At 38.7% G+C, this 24,847-nt stretch overlaps 1 protein-coding gene across 1 annotated transcript in view; it reads right to left on the minus strand.

Moving 5' to 3' along the window:
- Window positions 1–303: 303 nt before the first annotated feature.
- The window catches only part of chrm2a (cholinergic receptor, muscarinic 2a), a 106,829-nt gene continuing 82,285 nt past the window's right edge, over window positions 304–24,847 (minus strand). Inside the window, exon 2 of the mRNA XM_056245383.1 lies at window positions 304–2,643. Coding sequence (XP_056101358.1) covers window positions 1,122–2,591 — 1,470 coding nt within the window. The 5' untranslated portion in view covers window positions 2,592–2,643 and the 3' untranslated portion in view covers window positions 304–1,121. The remainder of the gene's footprint in view (window positions 2,644–24,847) is intronic.

Below are 24,847 nucleotides of genomic sequence, written 5' to 3' on the forward strand. Positions count from 1 at the left end.
GCTGAATTAAAAGCAAAATGCATGAAATTGTGAGTTATTTTGAATTTAAGTTGAAAGAATGTGCGGAATGTGCTTAAATTATTATTTATGTATTATTCATTGATCAAATCTAGTAATTTAAAGGTAAAAAAAAAAAAATTGCAGTTAAAAATATTATCAAAATGAAATAAAATAAGCTTTCTCGAAAAAAAAAGAAGAAAAAAAAAGTATAATTTTAGGGCTTCGGGTCATTTTGACTCGCGAGGGAAAGATGAGGGTCAGTGATCTGGATGAGATTATAGCACCCTACATTAAATCAAGTTGAATATTCCTGATTACACAAGTAAACGGGCTTCATGTTGACCAATTTAAGTGGATTTTAATGTTGAGCGCACACATCATCATCCAGCATGCAACCACACACACACGACACGGATACAGTACATGATTATATACAGGTGTGATTATATACAGGTGTGATTTTATACTGAAGCTCAAACGCGTTTGGTTTGGATCTTCAGTCAGCCCTGTTGTCCCCTTATTTGTGTATTATTGAGTAGGACAGACTCCAATCTGACCAGTTATATGCTTGTTTTTTTTTTTTTTTGTTGTTCTTTTAACATTTTTGTTTATAAATCAAATATTTTAGCACTTCTTTACCTCCTTTTGTGACATGCATCACATCTATATGTGTAAAGTGCTACAACAGACCATTTATATATATATAAAAAACAATGAATGCAAACACACACTTGTAGACACAATCTGAGGACTGCATTCTCTGACTGCAAATCGGATTTAAACATGGTAAAATGTGTTAAATGCAGTCTGATTTGTAGCTGAAAGCAAAAAAAAAAAAGAGTAATCTACAAAGATGGAGGATTTATAAAACTGTGTATGGCGGGTGTTGATGGGTCTCTGTTTTATAGGGGTGAATTCAGGTTGATTTGGACACTTTCCCCAAGCATTTCAATGGGAAAAAATGTCCCGATTAACCTAAATTCACCCTAATTGCTGACGATTTGAACTGGTTTTACTTCCTTATGACCTCTTCACACATACAAACACATCCACACATATACCTTTGTCACCAGAACACGCACATGTAAAATATAACGCATGCACACACACACTGTTTCTGCTCATCGGGTGGAGCGTATGTTCTTGTACTGGCAGAGCAGCAGGTGTTTGAAGGTCTTTTTGAAGGTGATGTTGCAGAGGGCGTAGCAGGCGGGGTTGATCGTGCTGTTGATGTAGCAGAGCCAGTATCCGATGGTCCACACGGTGTTGGGAATGCAGCTGGAGCAGAAGGTGTTGATCAGGACCATGACGTTGTAAGGCGTCCAAGTTGCAACAAACGCCACCAATATGGCCATAATGGTGCGCGTAACCTTCTTTTCCCGAGAAGACGGGGCCTTTTTCTTCTTTGGCGGCTGCTTGGTCATTTTCACGATTTTCCTCGCCACGTGATTCTGCCTTTCGGTCGCCGGAACGATCTCTACAGTTGCGTTCGAAGGCGCGTAGCAGTCTCCTTTTGGTGATTTGGTGTTGATCTTGATGCAGGTCAGTTTGGATCCGCCAGCTTTGGCGCGATGCCTAGCAGGAGCTTGGTTTTCATCGGCTATTGATGGCGCCACCACCTCCTCTTTTTGATTGTTTACGGCGCCACTTCCAGAGGTGGAGTCATTTGAGCTTTCTTTCTCCTCGTTTCCTCGTCCGCCATCTTCCGCTTCTCCACTCGCCGTTGATGGCGCTTTGCCATTCTGGAGTTTGGCATCATGTTGGATGGCGGCGTCATCTGTTAGCTGGGTCTGTCCTCGATCTGTTTCTTCAGCTGTTAGGTTGTTGTTGGTGGGTTTGTTGGTTGTGTTTTCACGGATCTGATTGGAAGAGGCCACGTCGAGGTTGGCACCCGATGGCTTGCGGTTGTCCTTCTTGACGCGGCTCTTGCTAGCACGGGAAATCTGCCAGTACAGCACCATCATGATGATCACAGGCAGGTAGAAAGCAGCTATAGCTGTGCCGAAAGTGACCGCGGCGTTGGAGAAGAACTGAATATAGCACTCCTTCTCTGGCACTGTGCGCCCTCCAACAATAAACTGCCAGAATAGGATTGCCGGAGCCCAGAGAATGAAGGACAAAACCCATGCCGCCGCAATCATCATGCCGGCCATTTTGGTCGTCCTCTTCACTGGATAACTCAGTGGCTTGGTGACACAAAAGTAGCGATCGAAGCTAATAATCAGCAGGTTCATGACCGAGGCATTGCTAACCACGTAGTCCAGCGCCAACCACAAGTCGCACACAACCGGGCCAAGCGGCCAGTATCCGATCACAATGTAGACTGTGTACAAGTTCATAGAGCAAAGGCCAATGATTAGGTCAGCACAGGCCAGGCTAAACAAGAAGTAATTGTTGACAGTCTGCAAGCTTCTGTTTACCTTGATGGAAAGCATGACCAAGATGTTCCCGATAACGGTCACTAGGCTTAGTGAGCCGGCCACCAGTACAATGAACACCACCTCCACTGTCTTGTACGGGCTCTCGTCCACTGTCTCCACGGTCTCGTTGCCCTCAGAGGCGTTCCAGAAGGTGAAGTTTATTGTATCCATGGTGCTCAGGTACAGCTGGTCAGTTCACTATACGTATGACGACTCCCGACACCTATATGGGAGAAAAAGGACATTTAGTATGTTGCAAATTATGTGACAAAACATGGATTTGTCATTGTAAGATACTCCAAAATGAGAAAGACAAACAGTGCACTGTATGTAATTTAGGCCTACATACAGGGGCGTAGCAGCCATTATAAAAGTGGGGGTGACAAAATGGTGTGGTGATGTGACCCAAAGGTCAGTCCTTCCAGAAAAATGCGGAGTTTTTTTGTGATTGTTGCGGGCAAAAATCCTTGATTATGCGGCGATGGAATTGCAGGATATTTATGCAATTTTATGCGATGAAATTGCGGGAACTTGCAAAAACTGCGGTTTGATGAAAAAGAGAGAAAAAGTGATTCCCCAACACCCTGTTCTCACTAGGCTACTACCTTAATGTAAAGAGCTATTTCTTATTACTTCCTATGATAAGCAAACATACTACATCACAGAAAGTGCTGGAATATTTAATCTTGTTTTATTTCAGACCTTAATAAACACATGGCTCAAAATTACAAAACATTGATGAGTCAAACAAGTTCTGTAGCTTTACAAAAGGAATATGCTACAAGTTCTGTAAAAATGAATAAATAAAATATGAAAAAAATGTTTCCTGTTTTACAGTTTTTTTTTTAATGATGTTCATGTCGCTTAATTACGTCACTTCATAACATTCCCATGGCAACAGGGGGAAACGGCTGCTCTCGTGTGAAGCAAACGCAACATTTTTCAACTTTCTGCTAAGATATATGTGACTTTTTTTTGCAACAAAAATGCGGGGATTATGAAATCATACAAGCCCCGCATATTTTGCGTGGAAATCGGCAATTTATACGGCAAAAGTGCGGCGTATTTGAAAAAATGCCCCCGCATAAATATGCGGACTTTGGCTGATTATTGAATCATGCGATCGCATAATCGCGTTTTTCTGGAGTGACTGAAAGGTGATGTTCATAATAATAAATTCTAGATGGAATAGCAATTGGCATTTTACAGCACCCTAGTGCCAATTTTGGGAACATGCCATGATAGTTTACAGCAACCTATTTTTGTGAAATCATACTCGAAATAAAAAAATATTGCAGGACTTGGGACTTTCAGACAACTGTGGACATATATACTTTATTTTTATGAAATAAAGATATTTTATAATATTTACAATATTTCAGTTAAACTACACTTGAACAATAACTTTTATCTTACTAACAGTTGGACCAAAAAAAGTGTTCAATGAGTACATAACAGATTACATCTAGCCTACAGTAATTTTATACAACAGACATTTTATAAAAATATATCAATAAAACCTAAATCAATGTATTCGGTATTGGACATCAATTTAACATTGACATTAGATGTTGAATTTACATTGAATTTTGGTCACCCGACGTCGCAACCAAAATTTAACCAAATATCAACGTCTTATGACGTTGTGTGCCTGCTGGGAATAATCTGTTATCTTATGTCTCATTTAACAGACGCTTTTATCCAAAGCAACAAGTAGGAGAGCATTTAACACACACTCGGCACAATCCGGCGCGACGTGACGAGGCCATACGGGTTCTGTTGTCTTACACTTCTTACAGCGTTACAGTAGGTTAAATCATAATAAGGAAACTTTACCTGTGATTCATGTCATCGCGACATACTGTAACAGTGTGTGTTTGAAAAAAAAATGATGTAGTGCTCTGCTTTTTTTTCTGGGGTGCATTAGACGGCCAAACAGCAAAGCGACTAAACAAACACGAAAATTCGCAAGAGCAACAAAAGATTTGAAGCTCATGGCAGACGCGCCTATAGATGCTTCGCGCTGTGATTGGCTGAATGTTAGCTCACTCAAGTCTAAGTAACAAATCAGAGAACACGGGCGGAAAGAGGGAATGCATTAACGTCACTTCCCCGCCGGAACACGCCCCCCTCAGCGGACTGAGTGGCAGAAGAGCTGCTGCGTGACTGGAGGTAATAGGGGAAACTGCGTTAACGCGAGTAAAACAAACTATTATCAGTTTAAACTAAAAGTTGGACTCGATATAGTGTTCCTTACAACTTATCAAAGATCCAGTGATCCATGGATATTGACATGCAGCAGGAATCGTGTTTCCTGACATTTATATGTGCCTGATTTCGACGCCGGGGAAATAAATGAAGACAATTTGCCTGTAAACGTTTTATATAAATACAATATAGATAGGTCTAAATCCGAGTGATCACTTACATTAATGTTATACTGTATATGATCATATCGTCCAGCCCTAAAACTTGTATAGTTTTTTTGTCAGTGTTTATTTAAAAACATCCAATTATGCAGAATATAGTCTGTTCTGTAGCTTTTTGCAGTCTGTAAAAATATACAGTACCTCAGATTTCTGGTCAAATCTAGTTGTACAGTCAATCGCAAAGCTCTTTCCCGTTTTAGATGTGTTTTGTGTGATTTTCACGGCATTCACGCTGAAAACAAATGCTGCCGCTCAGTCTTTTTGCCACTTGTGGGCGTGACCGCATTCACTCCGGCCGACGGTGACGTCATGCGCATACCCTCTATTGGCGCGGAGTAAAAAAAAAATGCGGGGGACAGAATCACCTGTTTCTGAAACGTCCCCCCGGTTGCTACGCCCCTGCCTACATAAATGTATCTTACAAACAGTACCGTGACAGTGTCCAATGGTAAAGTGATGGTATCAAAAGATATTAAAGTGTTATTATTACAAATGTTGCATGACATGATTGCATGATTCCATAACAGTATCATAAATGCCAAGAAAACCATCAGACATAAGACTACAAGAATAAGAAGCCTGGTAATTGTTCACTATTAATAATTTTCTGATATGTAATTTTTATAGTATTTTTCATTTTAATTAATATCTGATTTATTCAATTGAATCTTAAGTGCTGAAATAATGTTTCTGTGTTTTATTTCTCTACTTATCCGGGGTTCTCAGAAGTCGTCATACGATGAATGAGAAATATTTTTTTGTGTGTTCCCATTTGCTCACATAGCGAAAGAAAAACACCACAAAAAAAGAGTTAAAAAAATAGTGAGAGATTGAGAACGGCAGTCAGAAGAGAGAGAAATATGTCAATTTGACCGTCACTCCCATTTGCTGAAACACCCTCACAGCAGCGTTAACTATTTTTTTTTAATTGAATGCAAAGGTAGTATAATACAAAGTGTAGTGTTATAAATGTACATAATAAATATATAAAATAAAAAAATATATAAAACTTTTCATGATTTACAATGCTAATGACTGTTAAAACGCGTCATCACAGTCTGTTAATATTTTCGCGCTGAAATTCAAATAACTGACGCGCGCCTGCAAGGAGAAACAGCGCCGCTCAGCCTCAGAGTTTACCTCACAATAAGTTTATAACGTAATAATGCTGATTTATAAAATGTAAAATAACAGAATAACCACCAATATAATCTGAAAAGCAGTCGCATTAACAGAAAGTGGTGAAGTTCAGCATGTTTGAAGACAAAAAGTTCACCTGAGGTGAGTGTTTCCCTGAACAAGTTGAATCCTCTCCCGTTCTACAGCGGTATTTATTACAGTAAGTGTGTTTTTTAATACGTCCCAACTGTGTATTTCGCACATCACAAATAAAACAACAACTAATATTCAAGTCATATTTCAAAGAAATATGGTTGGTATCCATGGAAACAGAGGAATAGTTGGACCGTGTGGTTTATTTGATTTAATATTCGGTGGCTTAGGCTACGTTAGTGTAATTGAACATGGAACCAATTATTTTTGGGCAGTTTCGATGATCACACACTCGTAAAACATCGAAATATATTGTTAGAGTGCCAATTCATCACGTCAATTAAAATGTGAGGGATGGGATTTCAACTAATGTGAATAATGAAACGGATGAAATTAAGTGAAAGTGAAATTTTAAGCACTGCTCGAACTTGAAAGCATTCGTGGCTTTCAACCTCTGCTTTAAAGTCAACAAGCACGCTTGTCTGATCCATCTCCAGCATTCAATTATGGGTTTACTTCAGGCCTGCTTTAGTCTTTCTGTCAACAACCATTTCTCGAATTGACAATTTGTTGTTTGAGGAGGATTAAATGTTTCGTTTTTCATTAAGTTTCTGTGTTCTAAACATCACCAGAATCTAATAACTTAACGTTATAACTTAAAATAATGAATCTCATGAAAACACGTCCAGGTTACATTTCAACCCAAAACCAAAATAACTAGAAAATATATTATGTATTAAGAAGAACATTTAGCCTGTTTTAGGGCCATTAAGATATTTTTATATATATAGCCTAGCCTATATAATTCTCATTGCTGTTATTTTACTGTATCTAATTAAAAATTACAGTACAAAGCAGGTGTATTATAAATGCTCATTGAAATGACCAAAATGATATTTTTATTAAACTTTTTTTGTATTATATAACGTTATATTGTTATATTAATAACATTTTTTCTTTTTTTTTGCAGTGAAGTGAGGAGACATCTTATTCAATTGTAATGAAAATAGTGTCAGAGGGCAAACAAATCTTAATGGTCCTAAAAATAGAAGAAGCCGACATCTGTGCATCATGGATGACTGCACACAACAGGTTGTATGAATTCAAGAGTTCGTTCTGTGTAACCTTACAGCTTTTTGATCCTTTAGACTGAAAATATCAGAAAAATGACAAATTGGTACTGTCAGTTTAATCTCCCGCTTCTGGCTCAGTCGTGCCTTTCCTCTTTGTATTAAAAATCAGGATTAGAGCAAAGGAACGGTTCCCATATGTGCGCCATGGGGCGAAATTAACCTAATGCTTGTCTGTCTCTCTCTCTCTCTCTCTCTCTCTCTCTCTGTGAATGTGAATAGATACGAGTCCGGTAATGGTGATTAGAGGGAAGAGGTTATCAGTCTTACAGAGCCACAGTTCACTCTGTTTTTCTCTATTAAAACGCTGCCTTATTTGCTGCTTTCCCCCTAAACAGCTTCTGAATAACCAGAGAGAATTCACTTATCTCCAGTGCCAGAAAGCCCTAATCATAGTGTTAGCCACGGCACTAAGCCAAACTAATCCCTATAAAAACGCTCCATGTCCAGCAATCTGTGTTTTTTAGAAGAGGCAAACGGCAACAATGCTAACCGCAACACGACACATCACTTCACGCTACAGGCCATCTGCACTCCAGGACTTTACACAGTCATGTGTACATAATGGCTCTGTTCCAAAGCCTAGCGAGCTCCCTTGCTGTCTATGCAGTCATCTGCCTTCCAACGCATCTTAATTAAGACTACAGTCAAGGGATGGTGTACACAGGCAGCAACGGTGTGCATTATATTAATAAATCTATAAGTACTCAACTCTAAATTGAGTTTTATTTTAGCTTATTGATAAGTTAACAATCAACAGATGTTGTGCTTGGTTGGTGCAAATGTTTTTGGTGTAATTTTTAATTACTTATTTATACATGTTTGTGAATTTTCCCCATGGGAAAAAATCTAGTTATAATTTTTTTGTTTTTATTTTAGTTTTGTTATAGTTTTTTCAATATTTTTAATATTTTTTATGTTAATTTTAGTTACATTTTTATGTGCTTTTGACATTTTATTCGTGTTTTTTTGTATCTATTTTTCTATGATCTATAATTCTATTTAATCTATTTTTGTTTAATTATTTTTTATTTTAGTTTTAGTTTTTATTTATTTCCAGTTAACAATTTTAGACTTCAACTACAACGTAATTGAAGTTAAGAAACATGAATCTTATCAGGGACTTTTTGCAAGTAAGCAAAGCTTATTGGAGTATGTTTTACACAAAAACATATTTCTTCATAAGGCTACATGCCTTTCATTTGTGAAATTAACTAGCAATTTCTGAGTGAAAATTGTAAAAGTAAATCCCACATCAGATTTTTTCAATATAGAAACCCACGTCTACTGTATTTTAAGAGACATCCTTTCTTCTGGCCTTTATCTACTTTTAAACGCTCTCCTCTTCGGGTTGTTTGCAGGGCTCGTTTCATTCGGCACATGTGTGATGTTCAGCTTTTGGTGTCCTGGGTCCTAAAAGCTCGGACCTGCTTGACTAATCAGGTGTAATGGAATGCATTCAAGTCATTAAGCGTTTGTATATTGGGCTCTTCAGCGACCGGCTGTTTGTTTTATAATGACAAACTGCCCTCATTTCCACTCAGAATTATTCCAATACTGCATTCATATCCCACCGCTGCTTACTAATGGAGTTCTCTGATCTCTGGTCCAAATTTGAGCCGGCTGAAGCCTTATGTTGAATGACAGAATGGAGGAGTTTGGAGTTATGAATAAGTTTTGTCAGCCTTTCGGACTTCAGTCGTTGTGGAATTGGTTCAGTAGAGCTGAAAATTGCCTCTGCCCTATGAGACACACCGAGGACTGATCTCCAACTTTTGCCCCTTTTCTACGCTTTGCTTACTGTTTTCCTCGTCTATTCGAAGGTTGTGCCTGCAGTGTGATAAATATGTGATATTTGGCAGTGTGATGATAAATATCAGCGTCTGACCACAGATGCATATATTTACATAAACTACTCTCAAAGCACACCGGCCGTCCTGACCTGTATAAAAGATCAGCTCGAGTGTTTGTCTGGATTTATGCTCTATGGACTGCAAAAAAACACTCAGCTGATCGTATCGCTCAAACCAGCATGAGCCCGAGCCAATCATATCATGGGCCCTATCTTGCACCCGGCGCAAATGACTTTGTACACTGACGCATGTATCATTCCTATTTTGCACCCGCGCAAAGCGGGCTTTTCCCTCCACAGACGCACGTCGGTAAACTAGGGAATGAACTTGCGCTCCCTGGGCGGTTCAGCGCAAAAAGTAGGCATGTTTCGGCGCAAACAATCCCTGGTGCTATTTCCCTAAACGCTACTTGATACTTGCGTTTCAGATCGTTAAAATAGGGCCCAATGAGTTACTTTGAAAATAATTAGCTGAAGATTTTAATAGCATTCAACTAAAGTTCACTCAGAGCATATCCATCCATCCATCCATCCATCCATCCATACATCCATCTTCCTTCAACCATTCAACTATCCATCCATCCATCCTTCTATCATCTACCATCCATTCATCCATCCAACCATCCATTATTCATCCATTCATCCATCTATCTACCATTCATCCATTCATCCATCCATCCATCCATCCATCCACTACCATCAACCATCCATCCATCATCTACCCGTTCATCCATCCATCTATCATCAACCATCTATCTATCATCCTTCCATCTATCATCCATCCATCCATCCATCTATCATCTATCACCATCCATCCATCTATCATCTATCACCATCCATCCATCTATCATCTATCACCATCCATCCATCCATCTATCATCTATCACCATCCATCCATCTATCATCTATCACCATCCATCCATCTATCATCCATCACCATCCATCCATCTATCATCTATCACCATCCATCCATCCATCCATCCACTACCATCAACCATCCATCCATCTATCATCCATCTATCATCCATCCATCCAATTAAGGTGGTTATAAATAGCTGCTTATCTCACGTCTTTGGTGTGATCCCTCCCATTTCTTTATTATTTCTTTTGTATTTTAAATACTAGATTCATACATATTCTGAAGATAATTATAACGTTTGCCGGGTAAAGTGTTCAGAGTGGTTGGGGTGGTTGCTAGGGGGTTGCTAGGCGGTTTCTTACTGTCCAAGTGAAAAGATTTCAAGTCTTTGATATTCTCTAGAAATGACTTTCGGGATTTTTCTTGTCTGTATGATCAGGAAAAAGCATTAGTCCATTTACAGAAAACATTTTTTATCTGCACCTCGATAGGAGCTTGTTAATTACTGTTCATATAACGTTTGCTTCCCTAAATCTGGTTTGGTCTCGGACTGAAACTGGACCCCCTGTGGCCTCGGTCTGCATTATGTTATTATGGTCAGTGTAATCGTACCATTAGCGTCCAGAAATCTACAGTGATGTTGCCTGACACACTGAGCACAGGACCAGTGTCTTGTCTCTGCTGTATTGACCGCAGCGGTCTCTGATTAGATAGTGGCATGAGATTTCAGTCTAAATGGATGAATGGCTTCTCAATGCGATTTTAATGATGTGGTTCTTCTGGTGCAGAGATTGTCTTTCCGGTGCAGCTGACGGCGTTGTGGACCGGATGAGACTGGTGTTTTATTGATCAGGAGACTTATTGAAGTATATATATTAAGTACACACACACACAAACACATATACAGTAAATATATATATATATATATATATATATATACTGTATACACGCACTCACTCACTACCGATCAGAAGTTTGGAATAATTGTGTTGTTTTTTTATGCTTTTGAAAGAAATCTCTTATTATAAAAACAGTAATATTGTGAAACATCATTACAATTTAAATAGCTGTTTTCTATGTGAATATATAGTCAAATGTAATTTATTTATGTGATCAAAGCTGAATTTTCAGCATCATTACTCCAGTCTTCAGTGTCACATGATCCTTCAGAAATCACTCTAATATGATGATTTGCTTTGACACAAAAAGCTCACAAAAACACCAAAATATTTGTAAGACACAAATGAGTTAATACTTAATATATATACTGTAATAGTATAGAGCTATAAAACTAACGTGGATAGCAGCTCAGACCATTTCCCGCCCAATTTGAGACATTGTTGAGATCTCTTTAAACTTCAGCAAAAGACTCCATTTGCTCTCGGCGTAATGTAACTTTTTAATGTGTATTTTTTTTCTGTGACAGATGTTTCCACCCTGTTATGGATATCTTGACATAGATGGACACGGTTATATCTGAGTGAACTCACAGCAGGTGTGTGTGTAGCAGGTGTTTGTGTGTACAGACAGGCTGAAAGGTTAATGACAAACTGAGGAGAGGCTCTTTAAACTAAAACGTACAAAAACAGACAGATTCCACACGAGCTTGTTGGTAATATTAAGTGAAAATGCAAGTGTTTATAGTCAGCAGTAAGAGTTTGTTCCCTAAAACAGATGCTTGATTGTGTGTGACAGGCCGCAGTTGTGTTTGCGACGTCTTCCATCTGCCGCTGTCACTCTGGACTTTTAGTGTATGACAGCACGCTGACAAACACACTTAACGTCTCTGAATCATCCAGGAGTCGGCTGCTCTCAAACGTTTTATTCTGACATGGCGTAGCTCTAACCTGAAGCCATCGAGATTGACCTGAGAGCATCACACTTGCTGTGCAAGTGCGCAAAAGCTCAGGCTGTGGTGTTCATATGTATTAGGGGTGGGAGAAAAAAATATTCTCAAATGCATCACAATTCTCTCCTCAACGATTCTGAATAGAATCTGAAAACTTCAGTCATCAGTAAAAAAATTGTGCAGCAATAATGCTTAGAAAAAGAGAAAAATCTTTCAGATACTGAAAGCACTCACAGATAGTGAAAGCACTTTTTGTTTATTGCTTGTATTTATTTTTATAATTCTTAACATTCTTATATGCCATGAACCAAAGCAGCCAGCTACGAGTTGAATAATTAATAATTCTTAACAAAAGTACAGTTGTAGTTTAATAAAAATGCACAAATAAATGTGATATTCAAAGTCAGTAAACTCATGAATTATTAAAAATCAGATTGAGATTTGCCTAAAGATTCCCACCCCTAAAATGCATATGTGTAGAGTGTGTTTTGCTCCATACGCTGTGTGTGCATATGTGTCTGTATGTGTGTTATGGTCTCTTGGACAGGTTAACTCAGCGCTGGGTTGTGGCGTGGGGTCTCAGCTGTGAGTGTTGGCAGATGGAGATGGTGTTCAGCGGGGGTTTGCGGACGCTGGAACAACCCATTATGGACACACAGAAACATCTGGCGGTCTGGATATCGGCTCAGGACATCTGATGCAGTACTGACACACATGCACATATGCTTTTTGTTATTGCTTCTTTCATAAGACAAAATTCTTTTAGCTATTAGGCAGTCACGATTTAAAGTTGTGCAAGCTTGTTTGCGTTTGTGCCTCCCCACTTTTTCAGCGGCCTTGGTTTTGGAAGTATTTTTAGTTGTTTCAAATTCTTTGTTAAAACGCTATCCGTCATGAAACAAACCAACCAGCTGCGAGGTGAATCACAATATTACGAACTTTGATTTGGAAATCAGACAAAAATGAATGACAATCAAATGAAAAAATATATAAAGAAATATAAAACTGAACATTTAAAGTTGTTGATTGTATCTATAAAAACAGTATATTTTTAGTTTGTTGCAAAATTATATAAGTATTTTGGCAGCTTAGCAATGAGGATGATTCAGACTCCGTGAACCCAAGAACAGGTATTTAATGAAACACAGTGCAACAGGTGAGTATAACAGAACTGACAGTTATATGGCAGATGATGCAGTACAACAACAATGCTATCTTTTCAGCAGGGAACGAGGAGTCCAAGGGACACACACACACACACAAGAGGATCAGATGAAGATATTGGAGAACAAGGAGATACAATGGCGCTGGAGATGAACAAGTATATATGAGTATATGCTGGAGATCACTGGTAATTATCAGACAGATCTTTGCAGGTAAGTATCACAGGTAACTGAGTCTGTATTCAAGCATTTATTTCAAGCACGGATTGCTTCTGAAAGCACTGCACGAACTCGCACCTCCATCTGCAGGGCAGTCAAAGCGTGAAATGCGAGTAAAAATTGGTGCTGAAACGGTGTAACTTTATTATAAATTGACAATGCATGGTTTTGAAAATGTTATATGGCTTAGTGCAATCATCAAATCACAATGGTTGTGATGTAATTGTATAAATATATAATGCTGGTTCGAGTCCTTGATGGTAGGTACTCAGTAGTGCCGGTTGTTTTCACCAGTCGTCAGCGAGTTCAGGCTCTGTGGATAGAGATAACAGAGGAGGATGGAGGGCTTCAGGAGGGAGACATGAAGGTGCAATGGATGAGCCAAGGGAGCCCCAGCCAATGAGTCATATTGGCATATTGGCATTGGAATAGTCCAGAACCAGGTAATTAAATGGAGAGGAAATTAAAGCTGGTTACATATCTCACCAGTGGACATGGAGGTCGAATGCATCACACCACAGTACATACACAGTCACTGGCTCAGCTGCCATTGGTGCTCTCCTAGAGATAGCCAGAGTGCATCTATTTGCATGGGTTCACTGGCTGCTTCTGGAGAGCCAGTGATTGGGGACTAGCATTTGAGTGCCGGAGGCTGCAAAGCTGCATTTTCATCGAAAGAGTGTCACATGCCTGTCCTGTCTTGTGTTGCACATGGGTGTTTTGGTTAATTTGGGCCTTGTGCTCTTGTCATTGTCTAATCCCTCCCCCTCGTTACCTGATTAGTGTTTTAGTTCTTCCACCTGTCCCCTCTTGATTTGTTCCCTTCTTAAGTCTCCTCTTGTTTGCAGTCTTTGTCGGATCGTTGTCTAATGTCTCCCATTTTCCACCAGTTGTCTTTCCAATGTGGAGGGAGTGACAGAGGAGGATGGAGAGGCTTCAGGACGGAGACATGGTTCAATGAATGCGGTAGTGAAGTGGGAGTTGCTGTTAGTATGTGACTGGGTTTATCTGTTTTGTTATAGTGAAGGGTCCAGTAATTGATGCAGGGCCTCGAGACTCCATAATTTTTTTTCCACAAAGAAAAAGCTCAAAGCAGCAGGTGATGTAGATGGACGGATGTAGCCTTGCTGAAGAGCCTCCGTGTCCCTTTACTTGGGTAGGGAAAGTGGCCAGATCTTTCCTCAGGGCACTGGCTCACCAGGTAAGAGTCAATTGCACAATCCCATGGTCTATGTGGTGGTAATTCTGAGGCTTGTTGGGGTAGAGTGTAACATTAGGGGATTTTCCACAGGTGTCATGATCTTGGGACTCTCTATGGTAGTGGAGTTGACAGCCAGACGAAGCTTTTCTTGCCAGAGCCAGAAATGTTCTTGATTGGCACAGATAATGTATGAAAAGGTATGAAAAGGTCAAGTTAGGAGAAACATTGTGAGCCCCACTTCAGGACATCTTCGTTGGATCAGGAGATAACGGGAGAGTGGATGGATGGATGAGCTAATGGCACCACAGAATCACATCAGAGATGAAATTTTCCAGATTCAGGTAGTTAAATGGAAAGGAACTGACAGAAGGCTGGCTGATGGGCACAGATGAGGTTGGAAGAGTTTGAGTTGGGAAACAGCCAGGGAAACATTGTGAGCCCCACTTCAGGACTTCTCTGGTGGGCCAGGAGATAACAGGAGAGTGATGGATGAGCCAAGGGAGCCCCAGAATCACATTGGCATTGGAATAGTCCAGAACCAGGTAATTATATTGAGAGGAAATTATAGCCGGTTGCAAATCTCACCAGTGGACATGGAGGTCGAATGCATCACACCACAGTACATGCACAGCCACTGGCTCAGCCAGCTGCCATTGGCGCTCTACTGGAGATAGCCAGAGTGCATCTATTTGCATGGGTTCACTGCCTGCTTCTGGAGAGCCGGTGATTGGGGACTAGCATTTGAGTGCCGGAGGCTGCAAAGCTGCATTTTCATCGAAAGAGTGTTTCAGTTGATGAGCTACTCGGATGGAGAGTTGGATGAAACATTCAAGTCCCACTGAATCATCATCATAAGTGGAGAGATGCAGCTGTAATGCCAGTTCGAGTTGTTGACGGTAGATAATAAGTCGCACCGGCTCTTTCCACCAGTCGCCTTTCCAATGTGGAGGGAGTGACAGAGGAGGCTGGAGAGGCTTCAGGAGGGAGACATGGTGCAATGAATGCGGTAGTGAAGTGGGAGTTGCTGTTAGTATGTGACTGGGTTTATCTGTTTTGTTATAGTGAAGGGTCCAGTAATTGATGCAGGGCCTCAAGACTGCATAATTTTTTTCCACAAAGAAAAAGCTCAAAGCAGCAGGTGATGTAGATTGACGGATGTAGCCTTGCTGAAGAGCCTCCGTGTCCCTTTACTTGGGTAGGGAAAGTGGCCAGATCTTTCCTCAGGGCACTGGCTCACCAGGTAAGAGTCAATTGCACAATCCCATGGTCTATGTGGTGGTAATTCTGAGGCTTGTTGGGGTAGAGTGTAACATAAGGGGATTTCCACGTGTCGTGCTCTTGGGACTCTCTATGGTAGTGGAGTTAACAGCCAGACGAAGCTTTTTTTGCCAGAGCCAGAGATTTTCTTGATGGGCACAGATGATGTATGAAAAGGTCAAGTTAGGAGAAACCTTGTGAGCCCCACTTCAGGACATCTTCGTTGGAACAGGAGATAACGGGAGAGTGGATGGATGGATGAGTCAAGGGCACCCCGGAATTACATCGGAGATTAAATTTTCCAGATTCAGGTAGTTAAATGGAAAGGAACTGACAGAAGGCTGGCTGATGGGCACAGATGAGGTTGGAAGAGTTTGAGTTGGGAAACAGCCAGGGAAACATTGTGAGCCCCACTTCAGGACTTCTCTGGTGGGCCAGGAGATAACAGGAGAGTGATGGATGAGCCAAGGGAGCCCCAGAATCACATTGGAATAGTCCAGAACCAGGTAATTAAATGGAGGAAATTAGAGCTGGTTGCATATCTCACCAGTGGACATGGAGGTCGAATGCATCACACCACAGTACATGCACAGTCACTGGCTCAGCCAGCTGCCATTGGCGCTCTGCTAGAGTTAGCCAGAGTGCATCTATTTGCATGGGTTCACTGCCTGCTTTTGGAAAGCCGGTGATTGGAGATTAGCATTTGAGTGCCGGAGGCTGCAAAGCTGCATTTTCATCGAGAGAGTGTTTCAGTTGATGAGCTACTCGGATGGAGAGTTGGATGAAAAAGGTTCAAGTCCCACTGAATTATCATCATAAGTGGAGAGATGCAGCTGTAATGCCAGTTTGAGTTCTTGATGGTAGGTAATCAGTCGCGCCGGCTTGCTATGAGGTTTGTTGGGGTAGAGTGTAACATAAGGGGATTTTCCACAGGTGTCGTGCTCTTGGGACTCTATGGTAGTAGAGTTAACAGCCAGACGAAGGTTTTCTTGCCAGAGCCAGAGGTTTTCTTGATGGGCACAGATGATGTATGAAAAGGTCAAGTTAGAAACATTGTGAGCCCCACTTCAGGACATCTTCATTCGGATCAGGAGATAACAGAAGAGTGGATGGATGGATGAGCCAAGGGCACCCCACAATCACATGGGAGATGAAATTCTCCAGAACCAGGTAGTTAAATGGAGAGGAACAGACAGAAGGCTTGGTACGTAACTCACTAGTGGACGTAGAGTTTGAATGCACCATAACATAGCAAAGAAACGGTTCCTGAGTCAGCCGTCAAGTCAGATAGTTGAATGGTGAAGACGACTCTCAGATTGACAGTTGGATGAAACGTTCAAGTCCCACTGAATCATCATCATAAGTGGAGAGATGCAGCTGCAGTGCTGATTGGAGTCCTTGACAGTAAGTTTTTAGTGGCTCCGGCTCATTCCTCCCACTTTGAGAGTGAAACTTCAAAGCATAGTCAGTAATAGAACTTTAGCCTTGCTATATTTCATAAAGTTTTTCACTTACAGAGGAGCCCTCTTCTGGATGCCCGAAAACTACTCGGAAATGAGAAATTAAGGGGAATTAACGAGAGAGACTAGGCTGGATTGGTTTGATGCCATATTGTCTCTGCCCATTGCAGCCTTCTCCTGGTGAGTAGAGACTGGACAAAGGAGATCTTAGCACGCTCCGGTGTGAGAGAACACTGGAGAAGAAAGCCTCTAAAGTCCTCACCTGAGGTAGGTGCTGGATTGGCCATTGGACTGGTGGCGTGATAAGTGGTGAAGGAGAGCTGGTGGGAGTTACGATAGTGTCAGTTGAGACGGAAGTGGATCCTGGTATGGTGAGGGCATAGCAAAGAGTAGCAATTAATTCTTTGAAGGGGTCTGGTGGTGATATGGTCTGGCCTTCTGTGAGGATGATCCAGACTCAGAGAGATAGCAGTGAACCCAAGTGCAGGTTTTTATTGAAACAAACAGTGCAACAGGTGAGTATATCAGAGTTGACAGTTAAGTGGCAGATGATACAATATCAATGGTATCTTTTGATCAGGGAACAATGAGTCCAAGGGAGCACACACAGGGAATCAGATGAAGACGTTGGAGAACAAGGAGCTAAAATGGCGCTGGAGATCGCTGAGAATGAACGATTGCTAGAGAGTATCACGCGTTCTTCACAGCATCATGGGTAATGTAGTTTTTCACCTCAAATTTAGGTGTTAAACACAATTATGTTGAAAAAATGCGAACTGCTGGCTTTGACGAAAGCATATACCATTGATTAATAATTTCTCAAAGGAGAAAATAGTTTCCCTATGGAGAGAAGAATGGAGTTTATACAACTCGACTTTTGGGCTGTATTTAATTTTTTCCTCTGATGCAACACAAATGTGTGTAGTTTTCATAATGATTTTCTAACGTTTCTATGTGGTTACAGACTTTGATAGGTCATTTGATCCAGCATCTTCCTGGATAACGGCTTCTTCCTTTTTATAAACATGCATCTCAGCATGAAGAAGGTGAGTAACACATTTGGTCATGTAGATCTGGCTTGTTGTCATAATCTCAGCATTGCAATGTATGTAAAAGCACAACACATCAAGAGAGTGTGGGTGTTACAGCGGTTGTGTGTGTGTTTGTCTCGAGGGGTAATGCTGTAGTTTGAGCCATTACAGCCTGACAGCATGCTGGTTAGCAATGGGTTTCGCTTCTGCTTCAGCCTGGCTCCACATAATGCATTGCAATGAGGTCCACACACCCGTGTTTGTGTCCACAGGGTCTAATCGTCTCTCCAACTGCCCACGACCTGTGATAGAGAGTCCAATCTGAAATGGAAATCTGCTTAAATAGCCCTGTTTTTCTTGTTTTACTCCATTAATATACATTACACCCAGCACCTATAACTTTACCAACTCATTAGGTACTTCTATGAACACATCGACAACCTTAATTAACACTCCCATTACTGTAACTAGTGTGTGAGCAGTTTGTTAGGCCAGAAACGAACTCTTCGCAAGAACACGAAAGCAGTAGCGGCCCGTGTTACTGTGGCTTTAACAAACCTAGTTACCGTCAAATGTTTGTGTGGTTAAATCAGACGTGCAGCTATACCAGTAGCTAGATGTAACTTCGACATTTCACCTGCAACATTCGTTCATATTTTCAATACTTTTTACTAATCGCTTACTTTCGCTTAGAACAAAACCGACCAATATTGAAATCTCTCAATAGAACAAATCTGACCAATATTGAAATCTCTCAATAGAACAAATCTGACCAATATTGAAATCTCTCAATAGAACAAATCTGACCAATATTGAAATCTCTCAATAGAACAAATCTGACCAATATTGAAATCTCTCAATAGAACAAAACCGACCAATATTGAAATCTCTCAATAGAACAAATCTGACCAATATTGAAATCTCTCAATAGAACAAAACCGACCAATATTGAAATCTCTCAATAGAACAAATCTGACCAATATTTCAATCTCTTAATAGAACAAATCTGACCAATATTTCAATCTCTCAATAGAACAAATCTGACCAATATTTCAATCTCTCAATAGAACAAATCTGACCAATATTGAAATCTCTCAATAGAACAAATCTGACCAATATTGAAATCTCTCAATAGAACAAATCTGACCAATATTGAAATCTCTCAATAGAACAAATCTGACCAATATTGAAATCTCTCAATATAACAAATCTAACCAATATTTCAATCTCTTAATACAACAAATCTTACCAATATTTCAATCTCTCAATAGAACAAATCTGACCAATATTTCAATCTCTCAATAGAACAAATCTGACCAATATTTCAATCTCTCAATAGAACAAATTTGACCAATATTTCAATGTCTTAATAAAACCAAACGACCAACATTTAAATCTCATAATAGAACAAAACTGACCAATATTGAAATCTCTCAATAGAACAAATCTGACCAATATTGAAATCTCTCAATAGAACAAATCTGACCAATATTGAAATCTCTCAATAGAACAAATCTGACCAATATTGAAATCTCTCAATAGAACAAATCTGACCAATATTGAAATCTCTTAATAGAACAAATCTTACCAATATTTCAATCTCTCAATAGAACAAATCTGACCAATATTTCAATCTCTCAATAGAACAAATCTGACCAATATTTCAATCTCTCAATAGAACAAATTTGACCAATATTTCAATGTCTTAATAAAACCAAACGACCAACATTTAAATCTCTCAATAGAACAAATCTGACCAATATTTAAATCTCTCAATAGAACAAATCTGACCAATATTGAAATCTCTCAATAGAACAAATCTGACCAATATTTCAAACTCTCAATAGAACAAATCTGACCAATATTTCAATCTCTTAATAGAACAAATCTGACCAATATTTCAATCTCTCAATAGAACAAATCTGACCAATATTTCAATCTCTCAATAGAACAAATCTGACCAATATTTCAATCTCTTAATAGAACAAATCTGACCAATATTTCAATCTCTTAATAGAACAAATCTGACCAATATTTCAATCTCTTAATAGAACAAATCTGACCAATATTTCAATCTCTTAATAGAACAAATCTGACCAATATTTCAATGTCTTAATAAAACAAAACGACCAATATTTCAATCTCTCAATAGAACAAATCTGACCAATATTTCAATCTCTCAATAGAACAAATCTGACCAATATTGAAATCTCTTAATAGAACAAATCTTACCAATATTTCAATCTCTTAATAGAACAAATCTGACCAATATTTCAATCTCTTAATAGAACAAATCTGACCAATATTTCAATCTCTTAATAGAACAAATCTGACCAATATTTCAATGTCTTAATAAAACAAAACGACCAATATTTCAATCTCTCAATAGAACAAATCTGACCAATATTTAAATCTCTCAATAGAACAAATCTGACCAATATTTCAATCTCTTAATAGAACAAATCTGACCAATATTTCAATCTCTCAATAGAACAAATTTGACCAATATTTCAATGTCTTAATAAAACCAAACGACCAACATTTAAATCTCATAATAGAACAAAACTGACCAATATTTAAATCTCTCAATAGAACAAATCTGACCAATATTTAAATCTCTCAATAGAACAAATCTGACCAATATTGAAATCTCTCAATAGAACAAATCTGACCAATATTTCAAACTCTCAATAGAACAAATCTGACCAATATTTCAATCTCTTAATAGAACAAATCTGACCAATATTTCAATCTCTCAATAGTACAAATCTGACCAATATTTCAATCTCTCAATAGAACATATCTGACCAATATTTCAATCTCTTAATAGAATAAATCTGACCAATATTTCAATCTCTTAATAGAACAAATCTGACCAATATTTCAATGTCTTAATAAAACAAAACGACCAATATTTCAATCTCTCAATAGAACAAATTTGACCAATATTTCAATGTCTTAATAAAACCAAACGACCAACATTTAAATCTCATAATAGAACAAAACTGACCAATATTTAAATCTCTCAATAGAACAAATCTGACCAATATTTAAATCTCTCAATAGAACAAATCTGACCAATATTGAAATCTCTCAATAGAACAAATCTGACCAATATTTCAAACTCTCAATAGAACAAATCTGACCAATATTTCAATCTCTTAATAGAACAAATCTGACCAATATTTCAATCTCTCAATAGAACAAATCTGACCAATATTTCAATCTCTCAATAGAACATATCTGACCAATATTTCAATCTCTTAATAGAATAAATCTGACCAATATTTCAATCTCTTAATAGAACAAATCTGACCAATATTTCAATGTCTTAATAAAACAAAACGACCAATATTTCAATCTCTTAATAGAACAAAACTGACCAATATTTAAATCTCTCAATAGAACAAATCTGACCAATATTTCAATCTCTCAATAGAACAAATCTGACCAATATTTCAATGTCTTAATAAAACCAAACGACCAACATTTAAATCTCATAATAGAACAAAACTGACCAATATTTAAATCTCTCAATACAACAAATCTGACCAATATTGAAATCTCTCAATAGAACAAATCTGACCAATATTGAAATCTCATAATAGAACAAAACTGACCAATATTTAAATCTTCCAATTGCTTTGAACGCTCAGTCGTTTGCCTGAGTCACTTTTGCACTGATATATTTGCTACACAACACCATAAATACAAAATAGCTAGGTCTAAATCCAGAGGGTCACACATATCATTGTTTATTATCGTCATATTGCCTGGCCCTAAAACTTGCTCTACGGTAAATCACTAAGTCATTTTAGACAACAGTATGACTTTCTGCAAAGCTACAATGTGCATTGTGAAAAGCACTTTACAAATACATTTGACTATAATTTGAAGCTTGAGCTATAACGCATATCCTGGATTTTGCTGTATATCATGCTGTCAGACACCAATGATAAATATTCTGCATCTGTGTTTGAGAAGGTCAGAGGTGTGGAGTTGCGTGCCGACTTCACACACATCGAAAATACAAATCTGTGTGTTTGAGATGCATCACAGACCGTTACTGTCTAGACTGCATATATACATGAACACCAACATCGGACAGCATGAGTCAGACGTTTAAAGAGAGGAGAAAACGTTTTTTTTTCTCTTCCAGATTAAATGTCTCGATTTCTTAAACGAAGAAGACATGCGTGAGAATATGAGGGTGGTTTACTTATGCAACACCAGAGAAGCAGGAGGCTAAATACAAATCTGTCCTGAAGAATAAATTGAGATGTTAAAGAGAACTCATTTGTGATTTTCCTTTCCTGAGGGTGTTTTCATACTGTGCTTCATTCTTCTCAGAGAACAGACAGCTTTACAAAAGCACCAGTTATGCTGAACAGCATCAGGTGAGAGGAAGGAGTTTCTTTTAACGGTGCTCTTGAAAAAGAGCTGCATAGAGGCGAGTATAAGTGTGTGTTTGTGCATGGACTCGTCTAGTCATTGTTGCTGAGTTGTGTTTTCCGTGTCCCGTCTCCCTCCCATCCTCGTCGAGTGGTGACGTACGGGCGCTGTAGGATGGACGACCATGGTACTCATTAAGATCGGGAGCGATAGAGAAAATGGGAAAAGAGAAAGAGCAGAGAGGAGATAAAGCGTTTGCTTTTTTGGAGTTGTTCCTCTTCGTTATTTTCACTGACCTCTTATTCTCTGTGTTTCTCTCATCTTACAGCGTAAATATGTGATGCGTTAGAGCTGAATGCATTCAGAGCCAAATGAGATTTCAGAGGACAATGGAAAGGTAAACTCTAGCTGTTGGGTTGTGAGTTCATGCCGATGTTTAATAATATTAGCTGACACTTTTTTTTTTTTATCAAAAGCAACTTAATTGTCTTTACACTTCAAAAAAATCATTTTCTTACTCATTATTTTTGTCTTTTTTTCCAGTACAAATGTCTACACATTCTCAAATCAAGATACATTTACTTGAGACATAAAATGACTTAAGGTATTAAGTCTTGTTTTCTGAAAAATGTATTAAAATTAAGTGAGTTTATGCTTAAAACAAGAAAAATATCTGCCAATGGGGTTCGGAAAAATAAACTTAATTCAAAGGGAAAACGAGTTTTATTTTTCTGACCCCATTGGCAGATATTTGTTCTTGTTTTAAGCATAAAGTCTCTAAATTTTGATGATTTTGTTACAAAACAAGCCTTTGCTCCTCAATTAATGTATCTTGATTCAAGAGTGTTTAGATATTTTACTGAAATACAAGACAAGAATGCCGAGTAAGATTGCCGAGTACATTTTCAGGCCAGCAAGAAATAACAATTTTCTAAATGCATTTATCTTATTGTAAATGATTCATTGTGTAATTTAAAGTCCCCATGAAATCAAAACTGAAGTTTTTTGTCTTTTAGTATGAATATGTTAGCCTTACTGTTATCTTTGAGCTAGTGTGCTCCAAAACAATGACATAATTCACATTTATAAGCATTCAAAACTTAGTCTTTCACTCCTGCCAATACGGATCAATTATTTTGATGACATCGCTCTGCACTTCAGCTTCTCATCAGATTGTTTGTCCAATCAAATGCTCTCCAGCGCCCCGCCCCCCCCATATTATAAATAGACGTTGAAGCTGCGGATGAAAACATATCAGACCCGTTTGAATTCTGCTCAGAATGCTGTATTTTAAAGCGATATGGAGGAGATTAGGAAGAGAAACGGTTAGAGATTAGGAGGAAACTCCGGCTTTAACGATCTCAACGGCTCTGGGCTGTGATATAAACTAAACGCTATTGGCTGTTTAAAAAAAGGGGGAGGAGCTGTTCGATATGCCCCGCCCTGTCTTTCTGTTTCAGTGTCAATAACATCAACACATTTAATAATGCTGCTCGTTTCAAGGCACTTCGGTGGGCCTTTAAAAACATTTTGACCTCGTAATTCTTAATCAAAACATAACTCAATCTTCCAGTTATAACCATTGACTTCTCTCTGGTGTACTTCTCTAATCATTTAGTCCACTTGAACCCCACCCCTTTCTAACAGTTGACTGCAAGCTACAGTCCCTGACCTACTTTGTTTTTTTCTTTGTGATAATCTTTTTCAGTTTTATGCATCATAATACTAATATTCATATCTCATTCAGATCATAATCTGTCTCTAATCAGTTTCTTTGTTTTTTGTAATTTATTGAGTTGCTTTTTTGTGGCATTTTCTCTTTGCACACACACTGAATTTGGTGGCACAAAGCTGCCTTAAAAGAAAATTCAGGGTTAAGCTCAATCAACAGCATTAGGTTGATTATGATTACCACAAAAATTAATTTCCACTTGTCCCTCCTTTAAAAAAAAAAGCAAATATCTGGGTTACAGTGAGGCACTTACAGGGCCGATACATAAACATCTCAGTACTCGCTTTTTCAATGATATAGTTACAAGGCCTAAATAATATTCAAGTTAACATGATTTTAATGGGGAAAAAACTTTTCTTAAATACAGTTTTAAAACTTTGTCACCATGGCAACCCTAAAACGACTGTAAAAATTATGATCCAAACAGCTTTACAGTTCAAAGAATCAACAGAAGTATTAATGTAAGTACTTGTATAAGCTTCACGCTTCTGCTTTTAAGTCCTCCAGCAATTTGCCCCATTCACTTTCATTGTATGTGGTGCATCATAACCTTGATTTTTACTATTTTGTAAAGGAAACGA

This window comes from Rhinichthys klamathensis, unplaced genomic scaffold (assembly GCF_029890125.1).
Source record: "Rhinichthys klamathensis goyatoka isolate OS25496 unplaced genomic scaffold, OSU_Roscu_1.1 h1tg000029l_1, whole genome shotgun sequence".
Classification (NCBI taxonomy): Eukaryota; Metazoa; Chordata; class Actinopteri; order Cypriniformes; family Leuciscidae; genus Rhinichthys; species Rhinichthys klamathensis.